Source organism: Pipistrellus kuhlii, unplaced genomic scaffold (genome assembly GCF_014108245.1).
Source record: "Pipistrellus kuhlii isolate mPipKuh1 unplaced genomic scaffold, mPipKuh1.p scaffold_m20_p_1, whole genome shotgun sequence".
NCBI classification, from domain to species: Eukaryota; Metazoa; Chordata; class Mammalia; order Chiroptera; family Vespertilionidae; genus Pipistrellus; species Pipistrellus kuhlii.
In genome coordinates, this window is record NW_023425404.1 from 176,921,183 (window position 1) to 176,945,436 (window position 24,254).

At 42.5% G+C, this 24,254-nt stretch overlaps 1 protein-coding gene across 23 annotated transcripts in view; it reads left to right on the plus strand.

The window, feature by feature from the left end:
• Positions 1 to 789: 789 nt before the first annotated feature.
• PDS5A (PDS5 cohesin associated factor A) overlaps positions 790 to 24,254 on the plus strand; it is a 98,927-nt gene continuing 75,462 nt past the window's right edge. For 3 of the 23 annotated variants that reach the window (XR_004984345.2, XR_004984342.2, XM_036418250.2), the window contains exons 1-2: positions 794 to 1,144; positions 2,037 to 2,220. Coding sequence is in view for 14 of the 23 variants with exons in the window: in XM_036418250.2 (XP_036274143.1) it covers positions 2,077 to 2,220 (144 nt within the window). In the remaining 9 variants the exon portion in view is untranslated. Of the gene's footprint in view, positions 1,145 to 1,241; positions 1,371 to 2,036; positions 2,221 to 24,254 lie in introns of those variants that run through there. The other 20 variants (XR_004984344.2, XR_004984340.2, XM_045573297.1 and 17 more) reach the window with 13 other exon arrangements.

The following is a 24,254-nucleotide window of genomic DNA, read 5'->3' on the forward strand; positions in this document are numbered from 1 at the left end:
TAAAAAAATGAATTTTTCCCATATTCACGAGAACATCTAGCTAACTGGTAAACCTGCACATGTCTGGGTTCTTCGGTTTGGGAGTGGAGCCCAGGAGCCTACGTTTCAGACTATTCTTTTGAGAACCACTCGACTCTGATATTTTTATATTTTACTATGATATTTTAATATTCCTAAAATATTAACTTTAGAAATCTAAAGAGGAGGCAGCTACACTCCGGTGGTTGTCAGCAGGTACAAGAAGGAGCGGCCCACGTTGCATACCGAGTTGCAAAACTTTTCCTCCGTTTGCAGACCTCCAGTCCCTAGGGAGAAAAGCAGTTCATTTTCACCGAATCATGAACGGTTTTCAACCAGTTCCATCCACGTCCCTTAGGACGAACCCCAAAAGTCATGACCTCTTTCTTTCCGCGCCCCAAGTTACAGCCCTGCCCCTCGTGTGCGGGGACCCGGCGCTTCCCGCCACCGGGCTCCCCGGCTCGCCCTATGGGCCGCGTCTTCCCCGAGGCGCTCGGCGCGGCAGGTCTTGGCGCCAACCGGGTGGCGGCGCTGTCCGCCCCACGCGTGGCGCCCGGGCCCGAGGGAGGCGGGGGCTCGGCGGGCGGGCGGAGGAAGGGGCGGGAGCGAGCGCGCGCCCTGCTCTCGCGTGCTCTCGCTCCGCTCGCGCGACCGGCCGGCGTGTGTGTGTGCGCGGCGTCGGCGTCGGCTCCGGGGGGCTCGCACGGCCGGGCGCGCGCCGCTGCGAGGGGCGTCCGGGACCCGGTGCGGGTCGGCGGGCCCGGCCGGCACGAGGGGCGGGCGGGCGCGCCGCAGGGGGGGAGGTTCCGGGCGGACACCCGCGCACACGGTCCCGGAGGAGCCTTCTCTCCTCGGCTGCTCTTCCCCGGCCGGACGGAGAGCGGCAGTGTCTCCCCGCCTAGCGCTCCCTCGCCCCGCGTCTCCCCCCGCGGCGGCGGCGGCGGCGGCGGCTCCTCCTCGGCACCGCCAGCCCCAGCGCCGCTCCGGGGCGGGAGGCGGCGGCGGCGGCGGCGGCGGGACCCACGGAGCCGCTTTGTGTGCAGCCCGGCGGCGAGGGGCGGCGGCGCAACCACCTGACAGAGGCCCGGGCGCCCGATGCACCTTCCGCCCGCATGAGGAGGAGGAGGTAAAGGCGGCGGCGGCGCGGCTCCCGCCCTAGGCTTGCGGAGGGAGGGAGGGGACGGAAGGGGGAGATCGGAGGGAGGAGGGGGTGAGGGCGCGGGACCGAGGCCCGGCGGGGCCGCCCGGAGGTGCCGGGGAGGCCTTGGGCGGCGCGGGACGGCGCTCCGGGGCCGGGGTTCGGCCCAAGCCGCTGGGGTCCCTCCGCCTAAGTTGAAGGAACAAAATGTGAAGTGCGGGGCCGCGTCAGCCTCTCCTCGGGGCGGAGGGGCGGCTTGTTTTCCCCTCCCGCGGGGGTGGGGAGCGGGGCCGGGGCGCGGCGGGGGCGCCGGGGGTCCGGAAGCGCGGCCCGGCGAGGGCGATCGTCCCCCGGAGCCGCCGCTGCGTGCGGGGCCGGCCGGGTCCCTTAGTTTTGCGGCCTAAGCCGAGCCCTCTAGGCCTCGCGTCTCCTCTCCCGAAGGCGGGTGACCGGCTTGTGCGGGGACCCCGCGTTCCTCTCCGGGGGAGCCGGGGCCTCGGGGGGCCCTCGCCGGACTCCCGAGGCCGCCAAACTTCGGGCCTCGGTGCCTGGGAGGCGGATTTCATTGTGAAAGAGGGAATGGGGGAACTCCAGGTGCTGCTCGGCGCTTCCCCTCCCCGGGCCGCAGCGGCGGCTGCCGGGGAGCCCCGTGGGCCCGGGGAATGGGGGGCCCGCGTGGGTGGAAAAGGGGTGACGGGGGGCGATCGCCAAGCTCCCAGCCTCGGGAAGGAGCGGGTGGCGGGGCTGCTGCCGCCGCGGCCCCGGCCTCCCCGGGAGAGAGAGGGCCCTTTGCAGATGAGAGATTTTTTGAAATGAAAAAAAAAAAGAGAGGTTACAAAGTCGCCCCTTTCCCGCTGAACTTTTGTTTTCTGACCGATAGAGGCCGGTAGAGGACTGTGAGAGGAAAGTTGTCCCCCAGGATGGACTTCGCGGCGCAGCCCAAGCCCGCCGCTGCCCTCTGTGGCGGCGTGGGGGGTGCCGCCGACGGGAAGATCGCTTACCCTCCGGGGGTCAAGGAGATCACCGACAAGATCACCACGGACGAGATGATCAAGCGCCTGAAGGTAAGCCGTCTGGGCGGGCGGCGTGCCCACCTTCCTAGGAGTGAGGTGGGAGGTGCCCTCGCTGTGGTGGTGTCCCGGCTGCTGGGCCTGCCTTAGTTTCACCTACCAGGGGCTTTTCTAGATCAGTGTTTCTAGATAGTTGATCGCCTTCTCCTTAATCCCTTCTCCAAGGTATTGTTCCCTCTTAGCTTATCTTTGTTTTTCGGTGTTTTTTGTTTTTGGCTTATCTTTGAATAAGTTGCAGGGGTGGGGGGACATAACCATTATGAGACATGAAAAGGAGTGTTTATGGGTGTGCTTTTTAATCTTACTGGGTTTTTTTTTTTTAAGCATAAGAATTCAACTTTTAAAAATTTTCACCCCTAGAAATACTTAAGAGAATACTGTTCATAGTAGCTTGCAACCTTAAATGTAGGTAATAATTAGCCTGAGAAGTCCCATTTTCATCAACTTCTGATGAGACTTGAGTTAGGTACGAAAGGTATTTTTTTTTAATTGTCACAATTTTCTAATTTCCACAAACTTTAGTGTGTATATAGTATGGTTAAACTTTGACAGAAGGTAATGACCTCAAAATTCAGGCTTGAAGTAAGGTGATGTTTTAGGTCCATGTGTTCAAAGGAGTTGTGAGAAAAAGTATTATGGCTCCTTTTATAAAGAATCATTTTTATTTAGTTTAGCAAGGGGAAAGGAAGACCTTTTTTCCTCCCGAGGGCCATTTGGATATTTATAACATCGTTTGTGGGCCATACAAAATTATCAACTTAAAGATTAGCCCGCTATATTTGCTCAGACGTTTAATTAACTCACCGCCAATGCCTTGGCAGGGCCAGACCAAATAACTTCGGCCGGACATTCTCCACCCCTGGGTTAAAGCTTGGTGGTCTTAAAGTCCAGGGTTTAAGTTTCAGCTTTATGTTGGTCAGTTTTTTGCTGTGTTGCATGACTAGATTGTGGCCACAGCCTTACAAAATAAGTTCCATTCTTGTTAAGGGATCAGCTTGATGCAGTAGTTCTCAACCAGGACAACTTTGACCTGGGAGGACGTTTGCCAATACTAAAAACATTTTTGTTGTCAAAATTGGGGCTAGACTGAAGCAGGGAATCAAGCTAGGAAACTGTTAATAGTAGTGTAGGTGAAAGATATTGAAATCTTGAAGTAGGGCTATGATAGTGGGGATAAAGAAGTAGGAAATGATCCAAAAGACAATTCAGAGTTGGTGGAATGCGAGGGAAGAAACACTATTGATAGTGTTTCTACCTTGAGCAACTTGGTGAAAAGTATTTTTAGGGAATGATCTTGCCCCTTTGCTCTTAGAGCTTAGTATAGTGCCTAGTAAATGTTTACAATGTTGTGAGTGTTTAAGGGATACTTTAAGTATTCTTTTAGTTCATGTTTAAAATCTAATAATTTGTTACCTCTTTGGAAGGAATGGGACACAATACCTTCCATTAAAACAACTCTTCCCTGACCAGGTAGCTCAGTTGGTTAGAGCATGGTCCTGAGATGTATGTTTATTAATATTTTTTATTGATTTTTTATAGAGAGGAAGAGAGAGGGACAGAGAGTTAGAAACATCGATGAGAGAGAATCATCGATCAGCTGCCTCTTGCACACCCCCTACTGGGGATGTGCCTGCAACCAAGGTACATGCCCTTGACTGGAATTGAACCCGGGACCTTTCAGTCCGCAGGCCGATGCTCTATCCACTGAGCCAAACTGGTTTTGGCATGGTCCTGAGATGTAAAATTATGGGTTTGATTCCTGATCAGGGCACATAGAATCAACTAGTGAATCTAAATAAAAGCCTAAGCAAACGTTATAGCAGAACAACCAGAACTACTAGTCGCTATGATACACACTGACCACCAGGGGCAGACGTTCAATGCAGAAGATGCCCCTGGTGGTCTGTGTGCTCCCACAGAGGGAGCACTACTCAGCCAGAGCTGGGCTCAAGGCTGGCAAGTGCAGTGGGGGTGGCAGGAACCTCTCCCGCTTCTGCAGCAGGACTAAGGAACAGTGAGCCAAGCTGTAAGGAGCAGCAAGAAGGTGGGCAGTAAGGAGTGAGGGCTTCCGAACTGCAAGAGCGATGTCCCCCCTGCTGGCGGAGGCCTGCTCCCCACTCGGCCTAAGCTGAAACCACACATAATTGGGTTCCAACTTCAATTTTTCTTTTTAAATTTAATAAATCTTTATTGTTCAGGTTATTACAATAGTTTCTCCTCCCCCCCCCATAGGTCCCCTCCACCTGGTTCCCACCCCATCCTCTGCTCTTACCTTCCTCCTCTGTCCTCATCCGTAGGTAAACAATTTTAGTCCAGTCTTTTCCTGCACCTCCCATAACCCTTCCCCCACTGAGAATTATCAATCCACTCCCTTTCTATGCCCCTGATTCTATTATATTCACCAGTTTATTTTGTTCCTCAGATTTTTTAATTCACTTGATTTTTGGGTTCCCTTGTTGATAGAAATGTATTTGCTGTTCGCCTTCCTCCTTCCCTTCCCTCTTCCCTCCTTCCTTCCCTCCCTCTCTCCCTCCCTCCTCCTCCCCTTTACTTCCCTTTCTAATTAAAGAAGAAAAAAAAAGAAATGTATTTGCTATTCATAATTTTTTATCTTTACTTTTTTCTTTTTTCTCTTCTTAAAGAATACCTTTCAGCATTTCATATTCTGGTTTGGTGGCAATGAACTCCTTTAGCTTTTTCTTATCTGTGAAGATCTTTACCTGACCTTCCATTCTGAATGATAACTTTGCTGGGTAGAGTAATCTTGGCTGTAGGTTCTTGCTATTTATCACTTTGACTATTTCTTGCCACTCCCATCTGGCCTGCATAGTTTCTGTTGAGAAATCAGCTGGCAATCATATGGGTGCTCCCTTGTAGGTAATTAACTGTTTTTCTCCTGTTTGTAAGATTCTCTCTTTGTCTTTTGCTCTTGGCATTTTAATTATGATGTGTCTTGATGTGGTCCTCTTTGAATTCCTTTTGTTTGGGGTTTTGTGCACTTCCTGAACTTGTAAATCTATTTCTTTCACCAGGTTTGGGGAAGTTTTTAGTCATTATTTCTTGAAATAGGTTTTGAGTATCTTGCTCTCTCTCTTCTTCTGGCACTCCCATAATTCTGATGTTGGAATGCTTGAAGTTGTCCCATAGGCTTCTTACACTATCTTCAACTTTTTGGATTCTTTTTGCTTTTCCGGTTGAGTGTTTTTTGCTTCTTTGAATTTCAAATCTTTTGACTTTATTCTTGTGTTCCTCTAGTCTACTGTTGGGCCTCTATAATATTTTTTATTTCAGTCAGTGTATGTTTAATTTCTAGTTGGTCCTTTTTCATATCCTTGAGAGTCTGGCTAAATTTATAGGCCTTTTCTAGGAAATTCTTGAGAAACCTCCTAACCGTGGATTTGAATTCTATATCCAGACGTTTGTTTTCCTCCATTTTTTTGTTTGTGCTCTATTACTTTGTCTCTGCATTTTTGCTGCCTCCCTGAGTTGGTAGGGTAGCTTTGTGTGCTAGGTTTCCTATATGGCCCAGTGGGTCAGCCTCCCCAGTTACTGAGGTGGACACTCTTAGTGCACCCCTTTGTTTCTATGTGTACAGCCTTGTTGTAGTTAGCCTCTTGCTTGTTGGTATCACTGGGAGGAATTGACCTCCAGGCCAATTGGCTATGCGTATCAACCATGTGTACTCCAGGAGACCTGTGCTGCAGACAGCCTTATAGGACCAGACTCGCAAAATTGCAAAAGCTTCTGTGCTCAGCTTGGATGGGGCAGAGTCTCAGAACTGAGCAAACAGTTTTCACTTCCGGTCAGCCCTGCCCTTGTGTGCGCGCCTCCAGATCTCTGCCTTCTGTGGCTCCTCTGAGTTTCCACCTGATAGTCCAGATTCCCCCAGGCTTGCCCAGAACTGGGGCTCAGTGCAGTTGGAACTGGGGGTTCAGTGCAGTCAGAGTTTCTGACTCCCTTCTGCTGGGAAGAGCTAGTGGCAACCTCAGCAGTCAGTCTTCTCTGTGTGCATTCATGTGTGCGTGCCCAAGACTCCAGACCCCTGCCTACCACAGCTTCCCCGAGTCTTCATGTACCTTTCTCGCTACCTGATAGTCCAGACTCCCCCCGTATGAGCCTGGGTCCAAGAGGTTTTGCCCAGAACTGGGGTTAAGTGCAATCGGAACTGGGGTTCAGTGCAGTCAGGGGCTTCCTTTCCTCTCCTGCCAGAAAACGCCAATCAGGCACTCAGTCACCCTTCCTCTCTGCACCTGTCTCTACCTCAGTCCTTTGCAGGTCCTCTTGATTCTCTGTGTATTTTCCTCTTTCCTTCTAGGTGTAGAATTTTCACTCAGCCAGCTTTCCTGTGGTTCTGGATGATGTCCGTTCTGTCTTTTAGTTGTAGTTTTGAAATTGTTGTGCGAGGCTGCAGTTTAGGTGTTTACCCATGTGGACATCTTGGTTTCCCCCAACTTCATTTTAATTGATGTTTCTTAAGGTTATATTGATTGTTTTCAGATGCTGAAAAATTATGAAATATAAAACAAGTAAAAAATGTATGGACTTTTATTGTATACATACTAAGAATATTAAAACTTGAAGTCTAGTAATGAATATCTGGTTTAAAAGTTATAACTACCGGTATGTGTTTTCCACTTGAAAATAGATTAAATATCAGAAATACTGTTAACCACAAAAGGACATAGATCCAAGTCTAGAATGAGCATTGGGTTAGAATATTCATTATAAGTTATTTTGGAAGTTAAAATTGATGTATATATATTCACTAATTTGAATGTCCCATGCTAAAATTTTGCTTTTCTCAAAAATTCTTGCCCTGGCCGGTATGGCTCAGTGTAGTGTTAGCCTGCACACCAAAGGGTCATGGATTCGATTCCCAGTTGAGAGCACATACATGGATTGAGGCAACCAATCAATGTGTCTTTTTCACAGTGATGTTTCTCTCTCTCTTCCTCTCTCTGAAAAAGCAATGGTAAAAATATCCTCAAGTAAAGATTAACAAAACAAAAGAATTCTGAAAATTTTGTTTTCCTCCCACTTTTCTAAGTATGTTTTGACTTCATACTATTTTGAATTTTTAGCGATCTTTGTTTTGTTAAAGTATTACTGTCTCATTTGAAGTGTGAATTTTTAAACACTAAGTGTATTTTTGATAATTTATCTTTGTTAGACCCTTAGTTATGAGCAAATGTTATAAGTTCAGTAATTATTGCATAGCAACAATGTCTAAATGCTAAATAAATAGAAAGAGGGCTTAAAAACAAGTAAAATCATGGTCGATGCAATTCATAGATATTTTGTCTAATTCTCTTCAGTTTAAAGAATAGAACAAGCGTATTTATAGTGAAAACATAATTTTAGAATAAGAAGGATCTTAAAAGAAGTTCTGTAACTTCTCTGTTTTACAGATGACAAAAAGGCCCAAAGTGACCTAGTAACATTCACCAAGATCAATAGTCAGAAGACAGTTTAGTGACACTGTCAGGGGTATAGCATTATGTTTATTTCTATTATTATAAAAATAAAAAAATCTAAGTAGAACTAAGAAGTTAACGTTTTTTATGCACTGGCTGGATGGCTCTGTTGGTTGGAGCTTTGTCTTGTACACCAAAAGGTTTTGGGTTTAATTCCCAGTCAGAGCACATATCTAGATTGCATATGGGAGGTAATCATCGACATTTCTCTCATTCATATTTCTCTCTCTCCTTTCCTCTCTAAAAATCAATAAAAACACATCCTTGAATGATGATTTAAAGAAAAGAAAAGAAATTGTACTTTTTATTATGCTGTTGAAAAAAACTAAAATGAAAAGAAAGGAAATCAATGAGAGTTGCTTTGGTCTTTTTTTGCAGGGAGATATAGCACAGCATTTTTATTTTTTATTTTTTTTTTAACATTAGAGAGAAACTATTATCCTTCGAAGCTTCCTTGAAAATAATTCTTAGAGTGTGCCTTTGAAAAGCTAAGCTATCCTTTCATATATTGGAAGCTTTAATTTCTAAGGAAGGATTGTTCTGTCTAATCACATTTGTCTTCTGTCAGTTCCTTGAACATGCCATGTTTATTTCTGCCAAGACACATTCCACATTATATAGGCCATATGTATCATTCCTCTCAGTTCATTTGTCATTTATTTGTTCTTTTTTGGTTAATCCTCATCCAAGAATTTTTTCCATTGATTTATAGAGAGTGGAAGGGAGAGGGAGAGACAGAAACATTGATGTGAGAGAGAGATATTGATTGGTTGCCTCTTAACATACACCCTGACCAGGGCAGGTACATGCCCTTGACTGGAATCGAACCTGGATCCTTCAGTCTATTGGCCAATGCTCTAACCACTGAGCCAAACCAACTAGGGCTATTTGTTCTTCTTAAGAGAAGTCTCTTAGATTTTCCATTATATACTTTCTTACCCCCTTCATATCACTTTTAGTTGTGATAATACACATATGCAAATGTTTGATTTGTTTCCCCAATTTCTCTGTAAGCTTCATGAATACTTTTTTTTTTTGTATCCTTCCAGTGGCATGTTTATTGTTTGGTACATAATCAGGTGCTCTACAAGTATTAGTTAAATGAACAAATTAATACTTTGTTTAATACTGGATGAAAGAAATATTTTTATTATTGAAAATGAAAGATAATTTGAAAATATTGGAATTGCAGCTAAGTACCTTATCTGTAAATCAGAAATGATAGCATACATAAAATTTTAGAACTAAAAGGTAGCTTAGAGTTTATTAGGTTTTGTTCTAATTTTCCACATGAAGAAACTGAGTCTGGGAGGCTGTGACCAACCCTTAGTCACATAAAGCTGAAAACTGTCATTAACAGTTTTGATACTTAGATAAGCTACAATTATATATTAACTAGAGACCCAGTGCACAAAATTCATGCCGGGTAGGGTTCCTAGCAGCTGCTGGCTGCCGGACGGGGCCTCCCTTCCCACAGTTGGCCAACTGGCCCCGCCATTCGAACTCTCAGTCGAGGGGACAATCTGCATATTAGGCTTTTATTATATAGGATTGACAGAAATAACCATACTAAAATTAGTTGGCTGTTTGGAAGGACAGCAGACCATTTGCTACCAATGTTAGATTAAGTGCGAAGATAAATAGTCTCCCTTTTATATAGTTAAGGATTCTGAAACTAATGCAGAGGTCATGTCTGATAGGTTTTGTAACATTCAAAATATACCTATAAGCAGTGTGGTACAAAGTTCCATTAAATGATTCTGCCCATAGTTTGTTATACACAGTCTATTTCTGTTCATGTGCCACTTACTACACAGCTATATGCCACGTACATCCTTGTTCCTTCCTTTCTTGCTATTTTGGAGATGGGAGGCCCTTGATAAGCCTTGGTTGTTAGAAGGAAGGATGAACAGGGTGAAATTGGTTTCTAATATACATTTCTTATTACTTGGTTTCGGTTCAGTGCCCTAGACAGTTCTCTAGCGATAAGTTCATACCTAAATCAGCTATATTTATTCTGTAGGAGAATCAAATCAAAATAATTACTACCTTGGTGCTAAGAATTAGGAAACATAAATATAGGGTTTTATTTTTCCAAAAATGTCCTCCATTTTTCTCCTACCAAGTCTTGTGGTTTTTTTGCATTTGTCGGTAATCTTTTCCTTTGTGTCAGCCATTCTTCCTTTTCCCCACATTCTCAGTTTTGCTTTCTATAGTCTGGCCTGTTTGATAGTTTAATAGGAATTAGGATATGATGGGCTTGATTTTAAGGTAGGACATTCTCCTTTTCTCATCAAACCTAGGTTGGAAAAGGGGAGGAATAGGTTAGGGGCAAGAAGGCCATGAATTCTTTTCCTTTCTTTTCCTCCAGATGAACCCAGAAATACTTAATTTGGTTGTAATCATTTTCACCTCCAAAAATGACTTTTATTTATGCCAATGCAGTGTTAATTTTACATAAAATTCAGTATGTAATTTCAACTCTGAATTATGCTCATATATATATATATATATATATATATATATATATATGCCTAATTTACCCAACAACCGGGTGACTGCTATGATACACACTGACCACCAAGGAACAGATGCTCAGCAGCTGCCCCCTGGTGGTCAGTGGGCTCCCACAGCCAACCTCCTGCAGCTGGCCAACTTCCCATGGTCCCTCCCTCCGGCCAGCCAGCCCCATTTAGCCCTGATTGGGACTGGGGAGATGGTCCCAATCAGCCCAATCACCTGCCAGGCTGAGGGACCCTACTGTGCACAAATTTGTGTACTAGGCATCTAGTATTTTAATAGTTGTATTAATGCAGAAGATTCTGCTAAGAATTAAGTTAAATTGAGAGGCAAGATTTTTTTTAATACATACTGATTTTTTACAGAGAGGAAGAGAGAGGGACAGAATCAGAAACATCAATGAGAGAGAGTCATCGATCAGTTGCCTCTTGCACACCCTCTACTGGGGATGGGCCCGCAACCAAGGTACATGCCCTTGACCTGAATCGAACCTGGGACCTTTCAGTCCACAGGCTGACTGACACTCTATCCACTGAGCCAAACCGGTTTCGGCAAGAGAGGCAAAATTTCTTAAAATCAAACCCTAAAATATAGCCAGTTTACACATTTATAATACATTAGTCAATAAATTACACATATATATATATATATATATATATCTATATATGTATATTTATATATCTATATGTATCTATCTGTGTGTGTGTGTGTGTGTGTGTGTGTGTGTATATATATATATATATATATATATATATATATATATATATAAAAAACTTAGTACAGCACAGTTCTTATTTTAGACATCCATTTGTGTAGAACTATTCTGGTTTTCAGTTGTATAACTATTTCCCAAATTTAGTAGTTTAAAACAGCAACTTTTTAATTTAAATTTTTATTTATTGATTTGAGAGAGGAAGGGAGGAGGGAAAGATAGAAACATCAATGATGAGAGGGAATCATTGATTGGTTGCCTCCTGCACACCCACTACTGGGAATATGCCCACAACCTGGGCATGTGCCCTTGGCCAGAATCGAACCTGGGATCCTTTAGTCCACAGGCCAATGCTCTATCCATTGAGCCAAACTTGCTAGGGCCTCACTGGTTGATTTTTGTATATGCCCTGACTGGGGATCAGTTCTGAAACCTTGGTGTATCAGGTCGACATCAACTGAGCCAGGGCAACAGCAACTTTTTTTGTCTGTGGTAAATTGAAAAGAAAAAAAATATATGTGTGTGTGTGTGTATATATATGTATTAAATATAATAAATATACATTTATATTTATTAAGTATAATATTCTGTATAATAAAGTAAGATGCAAATTGACCCTCATGTCCTCACAAGATGGCTGCCTACAACCAGGCCAGCAGGGGGGTTAACGAGGGACTACCAAATGACCGAATAAGCAGGCTGCATGGGTGCAGGGGGTGCAGTAAGGCGTGACCAAGCTAGTGTGTGTGTGTGGGGGGGGGCAGTTAGGAGCGACCAGGTTGGCAGGGAGGGGCAGTTGGGAGCAACCTGGCCGGCAACAGGGTGCAGTGAGGGGCAATCAGCCAGCGGGGGAGGCAATTAGGGATGACCTGGCAGGCAGGCAGATAAGTAGTTAGGGAGACAGTGGTCCAGGATTGAGGGAGGGATGTCTGACCGCGGGTTTAGGCCTGATCCTAAACCGGCGTCATACATGCCCTGAGGGGATCGTCCCACGGCCACCCCCTCCAATGCATGAATTTCATGTACTGGGCATCTAGTATTATATATACACACACACCTGGCGTATAAGACGACCCCCTAATTTTACAGTTAAAACATAGGTTTAGGCCTATATTCGCTGTATAAGACTACCCCCCACTTCGAAGAAAAGACTTACGTCAAGATCTGCAGGTAATTTTTGTGCAATTTTGGTCTTTTGCCCCGATTTTCGGTTGACTTTTTTTCGTTTCAAAAGTTGTCTTATACGCCAGAAAATACTAATAAAATTTACCATTTGAATCATTTTTTAAGTGTGCAATCTGTGGCATTCACAATGTTGTTCAGCCATCACCACTGTCCTCTGGAACTTTTTTCATATTTCCCAACTGAAACTTTGTATCCACTAAACTAGGGGTGTCGAACTCAATCAGAGAAGGGGCCAAAATCTAAAATCCAGCCTAAATCGCGGGCCGAATGGTTTACTGAACAGTCATAAACTGTCATTGTGATGGAAACGCAGCGGAGTGCAGTGATGACAGCGCGGTGCGGGCCACATTGCAAGGCCTGGCGGGACGGATTTGGCCCGCGGGCCTTGTGTTTGACACATGCACTAAACAATAACTTTGTGTCGTAGTCTTAGAGCACATGTGTCAAACACAAGGCCCGCGGGCCAAATCCGTCCCGCCAGGCCTTGCAATGTGGCCCGCACCGCGCTGTCATCACTGCACTCCGCTGCGTTTCCATCACAATGACAGTTTATGACTGTTCAGTAAACCATTCGGCCCGCGATTTAGGCTGGATTTTAGATTTTGGCCCCTTCTCTGATTGTGTTCGACACCCCTATCTTAGAGCTTCTTCACTCTCTCTAGTAGGGTAGTTGGACTCAGAGCTCTAATAAGACAGTATGGAGGAAGTTGCCAGTTCTTTTAATGGTTTGGTTCAGAATTGGCAGTGTCACTTCTAACTTACTCTACTAATTAAAATAATCACAGCCCATCCCATCTTCAAGGGAAAAAAAATTAATCCTACTTCTTAATCTAACAGGTAGGAAAGAATTTCTAGCCATCTTTTAATCTACCATTGGAACTTTCATACCAAGTTTAAGTATACCATCTATAACTTTTGTAGAATATTTAAAGACTTGAAAAACATTTAATTTCTAAAACAGCAGTATAGCCTGACTGGTATTAGCATCAACCCATGAACCAAAAGATCCCTGTCTCACTTCTCAGTCAGGGCACTTGTCGGGTTTTAGGTTTGATCCTAGTATGGGGTGTGCAGGAGGCAGCCAATATATGTCTCTCTCTCTCTCTCATCCATGTTTCTATCTCTCTGTCTCTTTCCCTACCCCTCTCTCTAAAGTCAAAAACATTTTTAAAAACCAATATATATTTGCAACCAACTGACTAGATTTGTAAAATTTATTTTAAAAACTAAGAAAAAACATTGTAGTACTTTTTTTTATGTGCTAGTTAGGAAAAATTATGGGGAAGGCTTATTATTTGATCTCAGAATTGTTTTTTACAGTTGAATTTTTATTGTAAATTATTACTGGCTGATTATAATGATTTTTTCATCTCTTCCTTTTTAAAAAAATTTGTTACTCTCAACTTTTTATTTTTGAGACATTTTTCACCTTTAGAAAAATTGGAAAAATTTTACCTTAAACACTCATGTCTTTTTACTCAGATAACATTTGTCAACTTTGCTTGCTTTTATGTTTCTACACACACACACACACCCCCCATACATTTTTGCTTGAGTCACTTGAAGACATCATGACATTTCACCTCAGAATGCTTCAGTATTCTTAGAACCAAGGATGTCTACTTGATCACCATCATCATTATTATACTCAAGAAATTTAACATTTATTCAGTGGCATCTATTATACTGTCTATTATAAAATTCTCCCAGTTGTCCTTAAAAAAGTTGTCTTCTAGCATAGGATCATATGCTTTTATCATGTCACTTTAGTCTTCTCAATTTAGAAAGTCTTTTTGGGGGGTGGTTGTTCATAGCATATTTTGAAGCATTTGTCTTATAGGATCTCTATAATCCTTTATTTATTTATTTATAGTCTCATTCGCATATGCTTAAATTCAGGTTGAACTTTTATGGGGATAAGCAAACTACTTCACAAGTCATGGTGTATAATTAGTTTCCTTCGCAATATATCATGAGGCACATAATGTTATTTTGTCCAACTGGTTATGCTAAGTTTTATCACTTGGTTACAGTTGGCCTGCACTTTCCATTGTAAAGGTACCTTTTCCCTTTTGCAATTAACAAGTAATGTTTAAGGTGACAGTTTGTAAAAATAACTTGTTTTTAAACAATTTATAATTAACCATTTTAACATCCACTCTAATGATTATAAAATGTTGACTTTGTTTATTCTGTCATTCCTTCTACATGTATTAGCTGACATCCTGTAAAGAAGAGCTTGCCCCTTGTTCTTGCTGGTTTGGCTCAGTGGATAGAGCATCAGCCTGTGAATTCAGGGTTCAATTCCAGTCGAGGGCACATGCCCTGGTTGCCCTTTGGATCCCCAGTAGGGAGCTTTTCAAAAGCACCCAAAGACAGAAGGCTAGTTGCTAATAGAATCATCAGTGGGCAATGATTTAATCATTCATGACTGTGTAGCAGTGCCTCCATAAATACCCAGGAGAATGGACTTCAGAGAGCTTCTGGGTTGGTGAATACATTGGAGATTCACCAAAATATCATGGGGCATGCAGGAGCTGGCTGATCAATGATTCTCAATCTTCTCTCTTTCCCTCTCCCTACCCCTATGAAGTCAATAAAATATATTGAAAGAGAAAAAAGAAGAGCCTGCCCCATTTAAAAGTAAATTACTCATGGATTCTTCATTCAATATATTATTATCTACTACTATCTTTATTCCTTTTGAGAGTCAAATTGCACCAAATAAGCATGTGGGGTTAGGGTGTCTTTTTGAAACTTCTTATATCTTTCTGATGTGTCTCTCTTAGTCTTTGAGTATTTCTTAGTTTTCTGGTACAAAATGGTTACCTCGTACTTCCCTGCCCCAGATTTGAATAGGTCATTTTCTCCAAAGTGCCCTAGTTCCTGTTTAGTAGGGAGTGGTGTTTATAAACCAAGATCTAGGCATGGACATTGTGTTCACATTGTCACTAGGATATGATTTTTTCAGACCCTTTCAGTATATAGAGCTATGAAATACACGTATACACTTTAAATTATGAGTTCATTCTGTTACCTTCAATTGAAATTTTGCACTACAAAGTTTATCCTCCATTCCATGTTTGATTCTTCTCTTACAGTATAAACTTTTAATAAATTTATTTATTTGTACTACCTACTGTTATGTACAAAAAATTCAGACCTATTATACCAGTATCTCTTGCAAGATTTTTTTATAGTTCTTTCTGTCCCATTAAGATTATATAGAGCAGTGGTCGCCAACCTTTCGGATCTCTGGTTGGCAACCACTGCTCCAAAGGTTTCCTTAAAACCAATAGTCACCAACCTTTCTGACCTCACAGACCACTGGTTGGCGACCACTGCTATATATATAGTACCATGTTTGTTATTACTTGAATTTGAATTCTTTTGTCTGAGTGGCTATGTCATTAATTTATATGCAATCTCTTTCTTTCTGTTTTTATTCTATCAACTCTTTATTTCCACTGACAAATATAATCCTTGATTTTTTTTTTTTATAAAAACACATAAACTGTGGCCAGCGAACCACCTGATTGGGGGGTGGCAATCTCGCAGCCCCTCCCCCCTGCCAGCCTGCCCCTGATCAAACTTTCCCATCCTGATCAAGAGTGGGGCGGCCACCAACACCCCCCCCCCCAATCCCATCAGCCAGCCCCACCACAATAGGCCCGCAGCCCCTCCCCCCTGCTGTCTGGCCCCTGATTGCACCCTCCTACCCTAAAAGGGGGCAGGGCTGGCCAGCCAGCCTTTTGCAGTCCCTCCCCCCAACCAGCCACGCCCCTGATGGGTTCCCACCACCCAGATCAGCCCTCAGCCCCTTCCCATGGCTAGCCCCGACCCTGATTGCCACCCCATCCCAATAGTGGGCAGAGGCGGCCAGCCAATTTCCCATAGCCTCTCCCCCTGGCTGGTCCCACTCCTAATTGGCCCCAACCCCGATAGGGCGGGGCCAGTTGGCCAATCTCCTGCAGCCCTTCCCCTCGCCCGGCCCCCATCTAGATTAATAGCAGGGCCAACTGGCCAGCAATCTATGGCCCCTCCCGCCATCCAATCACCTATAGCCTCTTCTCCAAGCTAGCCCAGCTCTGACTGGGCACCCCGATCCACCCTGACGGGCCAGGCCGGCAAGATCCCACCTGTGCACAAATTCATGCATTGGGCCTCTAGTATGAAATAAGTAACATTGGCATATAGAACACCAATAATATTTATTTTCCCTATATCAGAAATCTGTAGTTGTCCAAGGAAAAACTGGTGTTCACATTAGAGAACAGATTTAAGGACATTAATGAATTTTATTCTATTATCTTCTATTTTCAGAATTTATTGTTTAAGTTAAATGCTACTTTAGCTGAGGTTGTTGGCACCTGGAAGTATGTCTAGTTGAATTCTCTGCTCAGAAAGATAAAATGAGTGGAGTTTACACATTATATGAAAAAACCTAACAAGTTATTTGCTGAAGACAACAAATCAGTAAGTTTCTACATAACAATTTCAATGGAAGACCACACAGTCATAACAAAGGAATTTACGAAATTTCTTTTCCTTGCTGTGGGTATTTGGCTTTTTACATTAAAGCAGAACTCTTCTCAACTGGTCTGCTTCTACATAGTTATAGGTATGCCTCAGTCTTTGGAGGTTACAAATATATCATTTTTTTAATATCACATGGTAGTTTAATGTTGGGAACTGCCATATTTGTTGTGTGTGTTTTGTTGTTTTTATTTAGTTCTGTCCAGACACATTGGACGGCCTTTTTTTAAAATTTTTAAAAAATTTTATTAAGGTATTATATGTGTACATATCTTACCATTGCGCCGCAACCTCCTCCTCCCCCCCCCCCCCCCCCCGAGTTTTGCATCCATTGGTTATGCTTATATGCATGCATACAAGACCTTTGGTTGATCTCTCATCATCAATGAGAGAGTAACATCAACCGGCTGCCTCTTGCACACCCCCTACCGGGGATGTGCCCACAACCAAGGTACATGCCCTTGACCAGAATCGAACCCGGGACCTTTCAGTCCGCAAACCGATGCTCTTTCACTGAGCTAAACCAGCTTCGGCAGAAATTTAATTTTTAAAAAAATATATTTTATTGATTTTTTAGAGAGGAAGGGCGAGGGATAGAGAGTTAGAAACATCAATGAGAAACATTGACCAGCTGCCTCCTGCACACCCCCACTGGGGATGTGCCCGCAACCAATGTACATGCCCTTGACTGGAATCGAACCTGGGACCTTTCAGTCTGCAGACTGACACTCTATCCACTGAGGCATACCGGTTTTGGCAAGAAATTTAAATTTTAAAAAATATCTCAGGTATTTGAACTGAAGAGTAATGTGTCTAAGCGTGATCAAGCAGTTTCTTAAGCACATGAATAAACCATTTTCTTTGTGGTTAATTTGTGGAGTGTTTTTATCCTCATGTCTAGACTAGATAGCATCTTTGGTTGAACAGTAATCCATTTCTAAAGGGCAGGGTCTGAAGCGTTTTATCACTAGCCTTGAAGGCTGCAGATGAATAAAATTTAAAAGTGTGGTTAGCCCAGCCACCATGGCTCAGTGATTGAGCATTGACCTATGAACCAGGAGGTCACAGTTCGATTACTGGTCAGGGCACATTCTTAGGTTGTGGCTTGATCCCCAGAGTAGACCATGCAGGAGGCAGCCAATCAATGATTCTCTCTTATCACTGACTAGAGGCCCAGTTCGTGAAAATTTATGCATTGGAGTTGGGGAAACACCAGTCAGTTTTTCCTCAGCCCAGCCTGCCCCCTCTCACAGTCCAGGTAGCCCTCAGGCGGGAGGTGACTCAGTAATCAGGGGAAGGCCACGCCCCATCACACTTCTGCTGCTGTCTCTGCTGGCAGTGCAAACCTTGGCCTGCTCTGGTTACCTGAGCCTTAGATGGCCCTAGGCAGCTGGGCAGCTGCAATCCACGGCTTGCCTGCGCCTCTGGCTGGCCTTGGGAAGCTGCGGGGCTGGGCCCTTGGGGTGGGCCTGGCCTTGCTGTGCTGGCAGGGCTGAGGGCCTCAGGATATTTGAGGGTGTGACAGTCAATTAGCATATTTCCTCCATATTGGCTGCGGGTGCCGCCATCTTTGCAATGGCATGAGGGTCAATTAGCATATTCCCTCTTTATTAAATAGGATATTTCTATCTTCTCCCTCTCTGAAGTCAATAAAAATATGTTTTTTAAAAAAGTCAATTTGGATTCTGATGAGGATTGCATTGAGTGTGTATGTCAGAGGATTTTTGCTGACTTTTAAAAATACGTGTTTATTGATTTTTAGAGAGAGGAAGGGGGGGTAGAGAAACAATGTGAGATAGAAACACAGATCAGTTGACTTCCATATGCACTCTGACTGGGGGCTGTACCTGAAACCCTGGCATGTGCCCTGATCAGACATCCAACCAGCAACCCTTTGGTGCATGGGATGAAGCTTAGCCAGTTGAGCCACACCAGCCAGGGTGGGACTGTTGCCATCAAAACAATGCTGTCTTTTGGTCCATGAAGATGGATATTTTTCCATTTATGTAGTTTTTTTTTTTCTTTCTTTTCATTTTGAACAGTGTTTTTTAGTTTTCAGAGTATAAGTTTTGTACTTATTTTGTTGAATATATTCCTAATTCTTAGATGCTATTGTAAATGGAATTGTTTTCTTTATTTCATTTTCAGATTGTTCATTCCAAGTATTTAGAAATTTGAATTTTGTATATTGATCTTGTATCCTGTAACTTTGCTAACTTATTTGTCATTAACTCTAATTGGTTTTAATGGATTTATTAGGAGTTTTTGTATGTAAAATCATATAATCTATGGATAGAGATAACTCTTTTCTAATCTGGATGCCTTTTATGTCTTTAATATGCCTAATTGCCCTGTCTAGAACCTTCAGTATAACATTAAATAAAAGTGGTGAAAGCAGATATCCTTGTCTTGTTCCTGATCTTAGTGGAAAAGCAACTAATTTCCCACCATTAAGTATTATGTTGGCTGTGGATTTTTCACAAATGCCCTTGAACATGTTGAGAAATTTTTCTTCTAGTCCTAGTTTCTTTTTTTGTTTTGTTTTTTAATTCTTTATTGTTGAAAGTATTGCATATGTCCCCTTTCCTCCCATTGAACCCCCTCCAGCCTGCCCCAATCCCAGGCCTTCAGCATCTTATTGTCTGTGTCCATGGGCTATGCATATATGTTATTTAGATTCCATATATGAATGTAATCACGTGATACTTAGCTTTTCTCTAACTAGGTTATTTCATTTAGCATGATACTCTCCAGGTCCCTCCATGCTATCTCAAGGGGTAACAGATTCTTCTTTTTTACTCCTGCATACTATTCCATGGTATAAATGTACCAAAGCTTTTTTATCCACTTATCTATTGATGGGTTCTTGGACTGTTTCCAGGTCTTAGCTATTGTAAATTGTACTGCTATGAACATAGGGGTGCATACATTCTTTCCGATTGGTGCTTTGGGTTTCTTAGGATATATTCCTAGAAGTGAGATCACTGGGTCATATGGGAGTTTCATATTTAATTTTTTGAGGAAACTCCATATTGTTTTCCATAATGGCTGCACCAGTCTGCATTCCCACCAGCAGAGTATTAGGGTTCCCCTTTCTCCACATCTGGGCCAGCACTTGTTATTTGTTGATTTGTTGATGGTTGCCATTCTGACAGGTGTGAGGTGATACCTCCTTGTCATTTTAATATGCACCCTCTAATGTAGTTCTAGTTTCTTGAGTATTTTTGGGGGCCCTGCTAGTGTGGCATAGTGGTTGAGTGTCGACCTATGAACCAGGAAGTCATGGTTCAATTTCTGGTCAGGGCACACGCCCTGGTTACAGGCTTGATACCCAGTACAGGAGGCAACTGGTCAAGAATTCTCTCTCATCATTGATGTTTCTATATCTCTCTCTCCCTCTCCCTTCCTCTCTGAAATAAATTTTAAAAAATATTTTTTTAAAGGGGCTTTTGATTTCTGTGAAATGCTTTTTCTGCACCTATTAAGATCATGTGATTTTTGTTTTTTATTTATATGTATTACATTGGTTGATTTTTTTTTTTTTAATGTAAACCAACCTTGCATTCTTTTTTTTTTTTTTTTTTAATTGATTTTTTTTTACAGAGAGGAATTGAGAGGGATATAGAGTTAGAAACATCGATGAGAGAGAAACACTGACCACCAGCTTCCTGCACACCTGGGATGTGCCTCCTACACCCTGGGGATGTGCCTGCAACTAAGGCACGTGCCCATGACGGGAATCAAACCTGGCACCTTTCAGTCCGCAGGCTGAAGCTCTGTTCTCTAAGCTAATCCAGTTTCAGCCAACCGTGCATTCTTGACATTAATCCCATTTGGTCATAGTATCTATTTCTTTCTATATGTTCCTGGATTTGGTTTGTTAATATTGAAGATTTTTGCATTTATATACATAAGAGATATTAGTCTATAATTTTTTTTATTGTGGTGTCTTAGTCTGGTATTGGAAACTGGTTATACTGACCTCATAGAATGAATTGGAAGTGTTTTACCATCTTTTATTTTTTGGAAGAGTTTCGGGAAAATTGGTATTCTTGAAATGTTCAATAGGATTCAGCCGTGAATCTGAATTACCGTATTTTTCGGACCATAAGACGCACTTTTTCCCCCCCAGAAGTGGGGGGGAAAAGTCCCTGCGTCTTATGGTCCAAATATAGCCTACACATATACTTTAAAAAAAAAGTTTTTTTTACTTGCCCGGCTCTGTGTGGTCTCTGTGTGCTTGCCCGGCTCTAAAATGGTTCTAAATGCTGCTGTTTACTTTACAGGGTTGATTACATGTATTTATGACTGTGATGTTGGGTTTTAATGCACATAAAATATTTTAGGACACTATTTGTTTCAGAATCTTTTTTTCTTCATTTCCCTTCTCTAAAAACTGGTGCGTCTTATGGTCCGAAAAATACGGTAAATCTGGGCCTACATTTTTCTTTGTGTATAGTTTTCCTTTATAATTCTTTTTAGTAAGATCAGTAATATCCCCTCTTTCATTTATTAATCTGGTCATTTGAGTCCTCTCTTTTTCTTGGTCAACCTAGCTCAAGATTTATTTATTTTGTTGATGTTTTCAGAGAAGCTGCTTTTTATATTTCCTTTCTCTAGCAGTCTTCAAGTTCTTTTGGGCAGAGGTATTTTCTGGCAATTGATACAGGGAACCTTTGCCCAGTTTCACTTCTCTGCGGCTGTCTACTCTTTCCCACCATTCCCTTTTCATCTTGCCCTTAGGGAATTTCCCTGGATTTACTTTGGCTTATCCTCTGGCTCTCACTGCTTTTGTACCATAATTAATTCCATCTGTGTTTCCCCTCATACACACACACACACACACACACACACACACACACACACACACTCACTCGTCTGCTTGAACCCCTTTTTCCTTTCCTCCTTTCTTTCTAATTCTAATTCATTTAACCTCAAGAAAAACCAAAACAGAAAAAAGAAAAGCCAACTGCTTTACATTGCATTATTTAGTAAATTAAAAAGACATTAAGTAATATAGATCATTTTAAGAGTAGGGCAAATGATCCACCTTTATCAAGAAAAATGAAAGCTAGAACACTTAGCTAAATTAATATATTAAAAGCATCTACAGGGTGTCCAAAAAACATGTATACACATTTTAACAGCTGATAGTTCAGTTGATGTTTCTTGTCAGCTAGATTAAGCTTTGAACAAGGGAAATTCACCCTAAAATATTACCAAAAGTTTAAAAATGCAGTTGAATTCCAGACACTGCATTTATAATTATTCAAAGTGTGTATACATTTTTTTGAGACAGTGTCCCTAAAACAATATGCACTCTTTAACAGCTAATAACTCACTTAATTTTTACTTCTTTTCAGATTTAACTGATTTGAAATAATGGATAAACAGACTAAGCTTTCAGCAAGGAAAATTTACCCACTAGACTTTTTTATGAGGATACATATAAGATAAAGTTTATGAAACAACACTGGCAGTGGTCAACAAATTGAAAATGGGAATATGACCACATAATAGTTATAGAACTATATAATATATAGCTCTATATATTTCTTATTTTTCTCCCGTAATTTTGCATTACCCATTGTCCTTCACTATATTTAATACAGGTAAAGAATGGTAAAAGTAGAAAAGAGTAGTTTTCACATCGCCTGGATTTGATTTTTTATGCCTGTGAATAATCTACTTAGGCTCAGTTTCCTCATCTATTAAATGGGGATGGTAATTGTCCCACAAGAAATCTTTGTATTATTATTTTTTTAAATTATAAGTCTATCTTTAATAAAATCTAGAGCCCCAGGGTAAAAATGCTATCATCCATAATTCACATTACTATGCTGAATGGCTGTAGTAAACAATAAACAAAGAGATTCACCATGTAAATAGAATCAGTTCTGGTTAATGATAAACAGATCATTTGCATAATGCCTTGTCCTTTAACAGTGCACTAGCATTACATAATACCCCTTTGAGGCAATGGAATGTTGTATGGTATCACCAAAGAATAAGCAAAGACTTTATCATGTCCTTTCTACCAAAATACCACCAGGAAATTATGTGGCTTGTGACTCCTGTGGCTTGTTGTTTTATTACTTGGGGAGGGGGATTGCTGCAGGTTTTGCACTTTAGTAATATTAAAGGTGGAACTAGGATTGCCCCCTTAAATTAGAAGTGTAGGTTGCTTAGGCCAGAGATATACTGAGGTATTGTTGTACCGAGATTTCCGTGAGATTCCGTGATCCCCAAGACCAGCAGGGAGCCAAGTCTGATGTAATAAACAGAAGAGCCTCTTCCATGCTAGCATGGGCTCTGTCCCACTCACTCCAACAGATGGTGGAAGAGAGCGAATTTCACCAAGCCCAGGGGTTTTAGACCGTTGGTGATGTCACTGCTTTGGCTGACCCTGATTGGTTGGGTGAGGGCTAGGGTCCAGTTACACAAAATAGAGTGGAGTCTGGAGTTTATCCTCACCCTGCCCTGTCCTCTCATTCTCCCCTTGTCTTATGTGCATGAGTCAAATCATTGACTCAGCCTACTTCCTTTCAGAATAAACAACAAATACAGTTACCAAGACCCTTAGTACCACAGTTCCCATCAGTATTGGCCTCACTGAAGTCCCGTTCCCCTCCTGCAGGCATCAAGTCTCCTCCTGGCCTGCGTGGAGCCCAGGCTGGGGATCTCACAGGTGAGGCCGCTAGTTGCCAGGATCCAGGCCATGCAGGAGCTGGGAGTCGTGTAGTCAGGTCTGGGTGCCATCTACTTCAACAGCCGTGGGCAGGCTCAGGATGACAGTGTAGCGTCCCTTTGAGTCCTTGGACAGTGAGTTTCTTTACCCACACTGAGTTCCCGGGCTACAGGGTCTGGAGTGGGCACTGGCAGTACATCTGGAACAAGCAAACTGCAGAGCCTGTAAGGACGCGGCCAGTCTGGCTCTCCGGATCGGAGTCCCTCGGGGCCTTGGAGAGTCCTGGAAAATCCAGGCAAAAATCCCGGGCGAGCCCCCAAATGTTGTGCCAAGATTTCTGTGATCCCCAAGACCAGCAGGGCGCCAAATCCAATGCAATAAACAAAAGAGCCTCTTCCATGCTAGCATGGGCTCTGTCCCACTCAAACCGACAGCATGATGGAAGAGCAGGAATCATTGTATTGGGTGAATTAACAGTACATTTAAATTACTTGAAATATGTGTGGCACTCAGGAAGAGCTCAAATGGTATTATAAAAAGTTGTATTATAAATACTTCACCTATACAAAATATGTTTTCTGAATTGAAATTTTTTTCTGCAATGTAAAGGTCAAAATGTAAAATTAATTCATTATTTTACTTTGTCAAAGTTGCCTTTACTTGTTTTATCCTTCTACCTCACTAATACCCAACTTAGAGAACATCTAAGGTTATGTTAAAACCAAGTCAAAACCTCTGAAGCCTCAATGCAAGTGTCAGAATTTATAAGGCTTTAACGCTACTCATAATTTTATGACCTCAGAAGTTTCTTTGAAACTAAAAATAGCTTTTATGATGACTGTCTCTTTGTGATCAGTATTAAGGTTATTTTTAGAACCCCAATAGAACTGGTTACCTCTAAGGTAGAAACAAA